This window comes from Chrysochloris asiatica, unplaced genomic scaffold (assembly GCF_000296735.1).
Source record: "Chrysochloris asiatica unplaced genomic scaffold, ChrAsi1.0 scaffold00006, whole genome shotgun sequence".
Lineage (NCBI taxonomy): Eukaryota > Metazoa > Chordata > Mammalia > Afrosoricida > Chrysochloridae > Chrysochloris > Chrysochloris asiatica.
In genome coordinates, this window is record NW_006408524.1 from 17,776,258 (window position 1) to 17,787,982 (window position 11,725).

Genomic DNA, 11,725 nt, shown 5'->3' on the forward strand with positions numbered 1-11,725 from the left:
TACATATATATACATATATATATAGCGAGAGAGAGCAATGGCTGCAAACCCTTCCATACAACAACAGTTGTTCTGCTTCCTCCCTATGGATGTTGTTGTTGTTGTCAAGTGTCACTGAATGTGTACCAGCTCACAGTGACCCTATGCACAACAGAACAAAACAATGCCCCATCCTGTGCCAGCCTCACAATCGTTGCTACGTTTGGGCCCACTGCTGCTGCCACTGCGCCAGTCTATCTGAATGGGGGTGTTCCTCATTTTCTCTGACCCTCCACTTTACCAAACTTGATATCCTTCCCCAGGGAGTGATCCCTCCTGATAATAAGTCCAATGTGTGAGTGTCAAAATCTGGCCACCCTGGCTTCAAACAACAAGGAAGCTGCAAGCCACCGCATAACATGGATGTTGTTGAGGGCATTATGCTGAGTGAAATTAATCACCAAAGGAGAAATACTGCATAGGACTATTATTGTAAAAGACTAAGAAAAAGAACCCACCCAAAAGAGTGGGGGGGAAAATATATGTATATATATAAAATTGTTGATCACCAGGATGTATGGGATGAGAGGAGGGGAGGAAGGGAGGGGAAGATACAGCAAAGGGTAGGGACAGACACAGGATAGCTTGGGTGCTGGTGGGGGGGGGGGGGACAATACACAAGAGGGGGAGGGGAATGGAAGATCAAAGCTGATGGGAGAACAATTAGGCAGGTTCACATGGGCTAAGTGGGACAGAGGTAAATAATGATGGATGCACAACCTTGGAACAACAGGGCTTCAGGATACAGGGATTGAAACATGGTTTAAAAGGGTACAAGAGGGGAATAATGTTAAGATGCTAGGCTCTCTTTTGAATCTTGGTTTCACTTGCCTACCATTGTGAAATAGACACTCGGGGATTGGGGGAATAGCCAGAAACATTACAATGGAAAGCTTGTAAGTCCCTCTTCAGCCTATAACTGATTGGAATATCTTAAATGGGGCTAGAAGTTGCCCAGTGAAAGAGACCTCCTGTGGAGCTTTTGCATTGCATAAGACCATAGGTGGAAACCAGAACCCCATCCAGAATTGTCTGAGGTGGGAAATTTCCACTGCAAAGGATGAGCAGACCATCCTGGAGCACCTAGAAAAACAGAAGATACTTCGTGAAGAAAGACTAGCAGGAAAAACCCAAAACAATAATGGCAGTCTGATTGATTATTACAAGAACAAGTAAGCTATTGGCCCAGGAATCATCAAAGGCAAGTGGTCGGGTCCCCTCAGAGCAAACTTCCTTCCAAGACTAAGACTCAGGAGGAATACACCAGCAGGCATGTGGTCTGGCTGGTGACCACGTTGGTCACTGATAAGGGAAGAGGGGGAATAAACAGCATTGAAGTTGGGAGCTAAGTCCAACCACATTCAACAGACTCCTGTGAACCCAGGTGGAGACCTGGATGGCCAGCAGTACGGCAAGACCCAGGGACTCCTGCGCCCAGAGGCAGTAACATAGCCACAGAGGACTAGAGCAAAGAGTGAAGTGTTCAGTTGATATGAAGTGAGGGGAGATGTACAAGAACACCCATACTTGCAGATACCCACTTGACCTAGCTTCAATGGCTGGATGATCAGAACTCAACTAGAAGAAGAAAGAAGAGGGGGGTAAAACAAGAAGAGTAACCCACTAAAATTTGATGAACTTTACCTATACTTATGGATGTAGTAGCTCAAAAAAGGAAACAAATCTTTACAGCAAGGATCCTCGGTACACAGGGTTCACAGGAACGGGCAACTTAGACATTGGCTACCTAAAATGAGGGTGCTATAAAGGCAAGAAGTGACTGGCTTACAAGCTTTCAAGAAGAAGCCTAGTTCCAAATGGGGCAGTATAGGTAGAACCTCCACTGAATGATTTCCAATCTGTTGGGACCGGGCTAGTGAAAGGAAATGGAGATAAGACTCTTGTGGTACAATAGTGAATAATTGCCATCAGGACTGACTGTAAGGCTAGGAAATGTAGAGGTATATGTTTTTTTGACAAAAGGAGGGGAGTGATTGATTTTGCAGCCTAGGAGCAGAGGTCACTGGGACCATCAAGTGAGAAGAACGGAGAGCGGGACCCTACCCAGAAAGGCAATGACGCAAGGGATGGAGACAGAGACAATAACGTGGACAGATGGAGCGGCTGAGGACACTGGACTCAGGGAGGGAGAGGGGCCGTGTGCTGACAGCCGGTGGGGGGTGGGGGGCAGGCCTGTGGGATGTACCCTTTGGTTATTTGATGATGCATGGAGGGGAATGTAATCATTGCAATGTAACGAAATACGATAGGATGAATGTAAAACTGATGTTCTCCCATGTAAACCCACATAATTCACAATAAAAACTTTAAAAAAAGAAACCAGAGTAACAGGAAAATATAAGCAAAAATATATGTAAACTACAAAATTACAAAGGAAATCCTTTCAAATGTAGCACAAGAAAACATGTAGGCCCACAATCTTTCTATTATGCAAAAAAGAACAACAGAAATAAAAAATTTTTTAAAAGGATAACACATCAGAGTTTAAAAAGAAAGACGAAAAAGGCACTTTGAAATTAAAAATACCCTCTTAATAATTTTGGTTTCAAAGGAGAAGTAGCCTTTCTATATATCTCCATATTTTTGTACTTAAAAAAATGTTTTTCAGCTAAAAGATCTTAGACGGTCTGTGTAGTCACTCTTCCCTCTGACACACATACAAGCCACAGTGACTTTTAAGCATCTATAAAGTATATACCATATGTCCAGCTTTCTGATTGATTATCCATGTGAGGCAAAACCAGAAAAGGTCCCTACATTAAAGAAGCGCATGGTCCAGTTGGCGAGTTAGTTATGTTGAACAGCAGCCACCAACATAGTTACAAATGTTATACAAAGACAGAAGAGAAGGAGATCGGCGTAAGGCTTATTTATGGGACTTGTGCAAGGCCTCAAAGATATAAGAGTTTTAAAGAGGAAAAATGGGGAAAACACTCTGGTCCAGGACACAATAGCAATGCAAGCTAAAGAATAAAATGTAAATATTGAAGTAATAATGAGTGATTACTGCAGACATAGCTTAGGAAGAAAAACACTACAGTATTAGACTAAATTGTTTATACTGAAAAAAATGAGCTGCAACAAGATTTTCAAACACTCAGACTATGGGCTGCTAGCTAAAGCTTGTAAAGATCCTCATCATTTTGAACTTTCATTCAAAGGGACTTCCATCTTGAGACAGAATTGATCTCACTAGAGAGAATAACATTACTGATACAGAATCGTCTTCATTATCCACTTGGGAAACTGACCACAGCAGAGGTAGAATACTTGGCTGGGCTCCATCGCTACTTCATGCAACAAGAGGAAACCAACAATAACTAAGAAATGTAAACACCATTATCACAGTGAGGTTCTACCGATCCCGGAACCGCTATGACTATTGCACATTCCCATAGTCTAATTCATAACAATTAAAATAACTAAACTAAAACAAAGGCATCTACTCAAGAATGATATTTATCCTGAAAAGAAAGAAGGAAACATGGAAAGATTTAGAAATTATTTCAAATAAACAAGGTCAAGAAGACTCTGCCAAATAGGCAGGAGTGAGGAGATACACAGTATGTTCGTTTATGAGCAAAATGCTGTTATTCGCTCTAACTGCATCAGCTTAATCCAAATCCAACATTTCTTATTCATTGAAAAGAAACATATTAAAATAGCAGCAATTTCTTTTACAAACAAACACATCCAGTTAAGGAAATATTCACCAAAAAGATTTAATCCTAAAGATAATAAATACAGGAGGAAAATGATTTCAGTGCTATTAATTGTAAGGGCACTTAACAACAACCTCTACATATAAATATGTTGCAAGTAAGTCAGTAATAACAACGTTTAAATTTATCATAAAATTTTTAATGAAATTAATTCTATTATAATTTATCCCTATGCTTTTATTTAAAGCCACAAAAAATAAAAATCAATTGAATCATTAGAATTTATTGTTACATACTGTGAAAAACACTAAAGACAATACTTGTATCTAATTGTTTATAATTATGATGTCGAAAAAGCTATGGGAAATTTCACTCACAAATACCTAAGAAAAGACATGGTGGGCCACTTTTAAAGATGAATTTCATAATATATATTAGATGAAAACTTGGACTTTTACTCATAATACCTACAGTTACTTAATTGGTAAGCTGCATCTGGACAAAAAGCTGTAAATATCTGCTGAGAAAACCTTATCTTTGAACTCCCTAAATGTGCTGATTATTGAAATTGGGTATATCCCTTGTAAACGGGATCCTGGTGTGGCGCTGTAGGATAAGCACTAGACTGCAAAGTCAGTTTGAACTGCAAGGTTCAAATTCACCAGCCAGGCTCACTATGAGTTAGAACCTACTCAACGGTACTTCACAACAACAACCCTTGTAAATAATATGAGTAATAAAAGTATTTCAAATAACTGTTCTCAATAAGGTCTTTGTACCCATTACTTTCACACATCCTATATATACAAAGGCACCACAACAACTTTCAAATATTTAAAGGAACCAGGAAACTACAAGCCATGAAGGACCAAATACCCACAGTGTGGATCTGTCTTCTTGATCTGTCAAATGGAAGGCCAGAGAGAACAGCACTTGAATAGATATACGGAATATTACGATAAGTGATTTCCAAGAAGAGAAATATGTTACTTTTTTTGCCTGTTATAAATGCTTTTACATAAATATGATGCAATCTGATGAATCTGAATGTCTGCTTGGTATTGCAAAAAATCAATCTCAAAATGTTAAATGAATTTTCAGATACAAAATACTATAATTTATATTAAATACATAGCACTTTTAATTTGCTTGTGATCCCTTATAAAAACATTTATAACAAAGCAACTTCTTTTTAAAATATTCCTTGTTTCAAAACATGGCTTCTATTTTTTCAAAATTTAGGCTTTACATCAACCATTAATACAAACATGGCTTCAACAATAACACTGGGCATTGTTGTTCAGTGCTATCAAGTCAGCTTTGACTCACAGCCCCTCGTACAGGGTTTCCAAAGAGCAGTTGGTGGGTTATCCCTTAGTACTACCCAGAACTCCAATATCGTACATGTTATTGTTGCTCAGTGCCAAGGAACAGCTAATGGGGTTGAACTGCTGACCTTGTGGTTTATAGTCCAGTGCTGATCCTACAACACCATACCAGGAGTCCAGTACTGTGCACTGATATTGTTAAGTGTCATCAAGTCGATTCTGACTCATCGCGACCTTGTACAGGATTTCCAAGGAGCAGCTAGTGGGTTTGAACTGCCAACCTTGTGGTTCAAACTGACCTTAAGATCCAGTACTTATCCTACAGTACCACACCAGGACAAATACTGTTCATGTGACCTCTTAATTGGGGAGTAAAATGTATTCTGTGCAAATAGTTAATCTAGGTGTTACTAAAGAGCTCTACATCTGAATTTTAAATGTGTAATAAAATGGCCTTAGTAGGCAGAACTAAATAACTTTGGAAATCTACAAAGCTTTATAGAAAGTTGTGTTTGTTATATATTTGCCAAAATTTTTAATTCCTAAATAAAACCTGATATGTTAAAGAGTTTCAAGATCATGCCTTTTGTATCAGTGACCTAGAAATATTATACATTTAGAAATCTTATTTACTTTCTTTGTTGATGTAACATTAGGATAAAGACTTTGTCTTTCATTTTAAATGTAAGGTAGCCTTATTTAAATGTAAACTGTTTTAAACACATGATCATTAGTGATTATTCAATTCTACACCACTTGATACAATTAGATATGATATCCCTGTTGTTGTTGTTAAGTGCCATAGAGTCAGTTCTGACTCATAGCAACCCTATATAGGGTTTCCAAGGAGCAGCTGGTGACCTGAACCTGAACCGCCAACTTATACTCCATTAATATATCATAACACATGATCTTTAAATACTTGAAGAAATCTCTTTGCTAAGAAAATAACCTATCAATAAAACCATTTTCTTGAAATTTCATATTTGATTTACAAAGAATATGTTGTTAGAAATATTAAGCAAATATAATTAATGGCACTAATAAAGTTTTTCTATCATTCATTTCTAATAAAAAATTTTTAATTATTTATATTATTGACATTCTGAGTACAACATCATTTACCATTATTTAGTAAAATCATTAGTTATTGTTTAGTAAAAGTTCTAGAGAACTGCTTAATTAAGATCTTCTTTTAAAAACTATTCAATTAAATGACTTACTGCAGACAGCCCACTTTTACTGCTACAGGAATGTGGGGAAGCTGAGTGGCCCATTTCAGTGTCACATCCTGATAAATACGCAACATGTTACTATGGTTTCCAATCAAAGTATTTACTGTTCCTTCAGAAACTGTAGATTAAAGATACAGAGAACACAGATAAGACAGCTATTTGCAACAATATAGTGTATTTCATTTAGGGGATTTGTCACACAAAATAATTTTAATATCTTAGTTTTAATACATAAAGATTTCTAAGCAACAGGATACTATTTTACAACTCAACATACCAGTTAACTAAGGGAAAATCATCTTACAGACTTGGAAAGTATAACTGAACAGTGGCCAACATTTTTGTATTTCATCTAGAAAGCATAAACTTCATTAATATTTAATACATTTAAGTTAATGATTTAATGGGCATTCACTACAGATAAGTAATTTCACACCCCATTTTGCTTATAAAAGAGTCTGACATTCTCTTGGAAGCATTTTGAACAGCCACGGAAAACACAGACGTATGCTGGAGGCCAATAGTACAAGTCATTTTGCACAAAGTAAAATGACTGGCAAAACTTAATGTGAACTTTGTATAAAATTTTTGTTCTAATGTTAAAAGTTAAACTTTCCATTATATGTTAAGCATTAAACTATTTACCTAGATGTTTAGAAAATATGTGCATATTAACGGATTTTTCTAATGTGCATAGCATAGCCTTAACATATGAAAAAGTTAGAAGAACTTCTTAATACACACCTGAGCAATAGGGAAGAAAACAACTTGGGTTGCAATCAAGTTTCTTCATGAACCGAATTTGTCCATTATCCTTAAGGCAAAAAAAGTTTCTCTCACCAAGAACAAAAACAGAAGATGCTGACTGATTAAAAGAGACAATACATATATCAAGGGCTTGCTCTCCAATATTTAGAGTCCAATCCACCTGCAAAGCAAAACCCAGGATCAGTTTAACCATTACAAAGAGAAAATGTCAGCCACTTTTATATAAATCCAAATCTGGAACACAGAATACCGGATGAACCAGGTTTAAAGGATGGTCCCAGAACTCTGAATGTCATATAAAAGGATAATTAAGAAAACCTTCTTTCTGGCTACTGCTCCAAAACAAATGGGTTTGGAGCAGTAGCCAGAAAGAAGGTGTTTTCTAATTTGTTGTAGCCAGTGAGTCCTGGCACAGCCATTTTGAATGAGAAGGAGCAGATGAAACGTCAAGAGAGCACTTCCATCTCAGAGGTCTGACCAATCTTCAGAGTTAAAGGTACAAACATTTCTTTTTCATTTGTTTATTTTCCTCTGTCCACCGTCACTCTGGGGATCAGAGGAGATACCTGAGCAAGTGGACACCCCCAGGAAAGGTTCTACTACCATGCACAAGGATCAGCACAACAAAGATCGCTAGTTGCAGAATCGAAGAAGGGGATGGAGTCAACAGGAATAACTTAAAACAGGAGTGTCTTCCAAAATGGGCCTGGCCAGCCCTAGACTGGTTCTCACTAAGAGAAACGACTGAATGGGCTTGAGGGTACATGAGAGAGACAAAAATGGGGGGGTGGGGGAAGGCCAAAAAGAAAGCCTTGAGTTACATCATCAAGTGCAATGAGAACACCTTGAAATTTCTCAAGCAGCTTTGAAGACATGAAATCAAAAAAGAAATGTTAAGTCATACTCATATTTTGTTACAGTTTTTCCTTTGTTATTGTTTGCTTTTGATTTGGTTTTTGGTGATTCTGTACTTTAGTTTCCAGTCTGTTTTACTGCTCCCCCTCTATCTGGGGAGGAGAGAAGGCCTCTTTTCTCTCTTTGCCATACCCAACAAGAGACAGAAATTGCAGTGTACAGCCAAATTACAATCTCACACTATAAATTCCCACCATCTAGGCAATAACCAATACCAGCTGGTATACACCAGAACAGGATAAGTAACCAACACCTGCTAAAATTACTCTGAGTTGAGTAGTGAGAGAAGTGAAAAGCCCATCTCCTGATCCCATCTACTAGGAGACCATCAGAGAGCTTAATAATATGCCAACATACATTCATCTAATTATTGAAAATAGAACACCACCACAATGTTTAAAAATCAACAAAATTTCTACTCATGTGAAGAAGCAAGACACAGTATCTCCAACAAATGAGCTAGAGGTAGACCTAGAATTTTCATTGGAAGGAGTGCAGGCTTTGGGACTGCCTGATAAGGAATTCAGGAAAATGATATTGGGGTATATCCAAATGTCCCACAGAAAGTTTAAGGAAAACAAGAAAGAAGTCAAAAAAGTGCTACAGGAACAATCAAATAAAATAGAAATAGAACTGGTCACAATTCAAAACCTGCAAAAAGAGGTCCAGATGATTAATCATAAAATATCAAAAATGGTCAATACACTGAAAGGGCAAAGAAGTAGAACTGAAGGAATTGAAGCCAGTATCAGCGAACTTAAAGATAAATCTCTTAATACTGTAAAGATAGAAAAGCAAGCAGAAAAAAGAATTTAGAAATCTAAAGACAGTCTAAGATTCATGTGGAACAACATAAAGAGGACTAGCCTAAGTGTTACTGGAGTCCCAGAACAGGAAGGATCACAGATAACCACAGAGGAGATAGTTGAAAAGTTCTGGAAGAAAATTTCCCTAACATCCTGAAAGAGGAGAAGACAAGCATTCAAAAAGCTCAATGGACCCCAGGAAGGATTGATGCTAAAAAAAAAAAAGCTCATCAAGACATATCATAACCAAGCTCTCCAAAATCAAAGACAAGGAGAGAATCCTGAAAGCAGCTAGGGAAAAGAGAAGTATTACCTACAAAGGTAAGCCAGTAAGATCAAGCTTTAATCTCTCAGCAGAAACTATGCATGCAAGAAGGCAATGGGACTACATATACAAAGACCTGGAAGAAAAAAACTGCCAATCAAAAATTGTTTACCCTGTAAAGATGTCAATAAAATATGATGATGTAATCAAACATTTGAGGATAAAAAAGGGACTTTGTAAAAGCTAAGCCAGGGCTTCCAAACATCCTAAAGGGAGTTCTTTGGAATGAGAACTAACAAGAACAGACAACAATCAGAGATGACATATGTGTCAAAACCACCTGGAACTCAGTCGAGAGATGGAAGAGTCCAGAGCAAAACAAAATACAAGAACGAAATCAGAGGATCTGGCAGGTCAGTTTATGAACAAAACAACTATAATGCAAAACAAGGAGAAAATATAGGAACAGAGATCCAGGGGGTGAGGAGGTAAGGCAGATTTCAAGATAAAACAAACTATTTTAAAAGGAGGCAAAGGTTAATAGAATATAGGGTCACCTCAAAAATAATTAATACTTCACAACACATCAAGAAAAGGAAAATCCAAGAAGAACATGAAAACATTAAAACTATGAAGAAACAGACCAGAAAAAGCACAAAACAATTAATTCAAAACAGGAAAGCATGCAGAACAAAGAATCTAGTAGCACCACACACACACACAAAAAAAAACATGATGACAGCAATTAGTTCATACCTATTGATAATTACACTGAATGTCAACAGACTACATGCACCAGTCAAGACAGAGAATGGCAGAATGGATAAGAAAACAGGATCCTTCAGTATGCTGTTCAAAAGAGACACACCTTACAAACAGTGACAAAACAGATTAAAAATGAAAGGATGGAAGAAAAATATACCAAGCTAGTTGCAATCAAAACCGAGCAGGAGTGGCAGGCAATACTAATCTCTGATAAATTATGCTTCAAGGTAAAAACCAGTATAAGAAACAAAGGACATGATCTCATTTTTAAAGGGTCAATTGAACAAGAGGGCATAACCAGAATAAATATCTATGCTCCCAACAAAAGAGCCCCAATATATAAATAGGGCAAAACCTAGTAGAATTTAAGAAAGAAACAGACAAATCTACAATAATAGTGGGAGATTTTAATAACACCACTTTTGAAAAAGGAAAGAACAACAAAAGAAACTCAATAAAGACAGAGGAACTAAACAACACAATCAACCAACTTGACCTCATAGATGTGTACAGAGTATTCAACCCAACTATAGCACAATACACATTCTTTTCCAGTGCATATGGAACATTATCCAGAATAGACAATGCATTAGACCACAAAACCAGCCTCAATACATTTAAAAATATCAAAATACTACAAAGCATCTTCTCAGACCACAATGCTATACAATTAGAAATGAACAATAGGAAGATCAAGGAATTAAATACATGGAAAACAAATAACATCCTCCTTAAAAGCTACTGAATATTAAAACAAATAAAAGGTGAAATTTTAAAATTCCAAGAAACAAATAAGATTTAAAACACAACATATCAAAACCTTTGGGACACAGCAAGAACAGTGCTGAGAGGACAATTTATAGAGATAAATGCACATATCCAAAAAGAAAAAGAACCAAAATCATTACGTTAACACAACATCTCCAACAATTAAAAAGGCCCAGCAAAGTTCACCTATAGTCACCAGAAAAAAAATAAATCATAAAGATTAGACCAGAAATAAATGAAATAATAAACAGAAAAACTATAGAAAGAATCAACAAGACAGGAAGCTGGTTCTTTGAAAGGATTAATAAAACTGACAAACCACTGGCAAAGCTAACAAAACAAAAGAGGGAGAAGACACAAATGACATGCATAGGAAACCACAAGGGAGATGTCACAACAGAACTAAAGGAAACAACAGGACACTATGAAGAGTTGCACTCCAACAAATATGAAAATCTAGAGGAGATGGGTTCACTTTTAGAAAAACACAACCTACCTAAACATACACAGACTGAAATAGAAAACATGAACAGATCTATAACAAAAGAAGAAATTGATCAAGTCATCAAAAATCTCTCAACAACAAAAAAAGTCTAGGTCCAAATGGCTTTACTGGTGAATTTTACCATACATTCAGAGAAAAGCTGTCACCAACTCTACTCAAACTTTTCCAGAATATAGGAAGGAAAACTTCCTAATATATTTTATGAAGCAAGCATAACCCTCATGCCAAAACCAGGGAGGACATCACTAAAAAAGGAAATTATAGACCAGTATCCCTCATGAACATAGATGCAAAAATTATCAACCAAATCCTAGCCAATAGAACTCAACTAGAAGAAGAAAGAACAGGAAAAGAATAAACCACTACAATTTGATGAACTTGACTTATACTTATGGATGTAATAGCTCAAAAGACAGAACAAATCTTTACAGCAAGGATCATTCCCAAGCCCTCGGTACACAGGGTTCACAGGGATGAGCCACTTAGACACTGGCTCCCCAAAATGAGGGTGCTACAAATGCAAGAAGTGACTGATTTACAAGCTTTCAAGAGGGAGCCTAGTTCCAGAGGGCTTGGGGGAAGGTAGAATCTCTACTGAGTGGTTTCCAATCTGTTGGGACAGTACTGATGAAAGGAGATGGGAATAAG

At 37.0% G+C, this 11,725-nt stretch overlaps 1 protein-coding gene across 1 annotated transcript in view; it reads right to left on the reverse strand.

Annotated features, from left to right (window-relative positions):
• BBS9 (Bardet-Biedl syndrome 9) overlaps positions 1 to 11,725 on the reverse strand; it is a 604,103-nt gene that overhangs the window by 408,032 nt on the left and 184,346 nt on the right. The window contains exons 10-11 of the mRNA XM_006832142.1: positions 7,030 to 7,213; positions 6,274 to 6,403 (exon numbers count right to left, since the gene is read on the reverse strand). Of these exons, the coding sequence (XP_006832205.1) occupies positions 6,274 to 6,403; positions 7,030 to 7,213 (314 nt within the window). The remainder of the gene's footprint in view (positions 1 to 6,273; positions 6,404 to 7,029; positions 7,214 to 11,725) is intronic.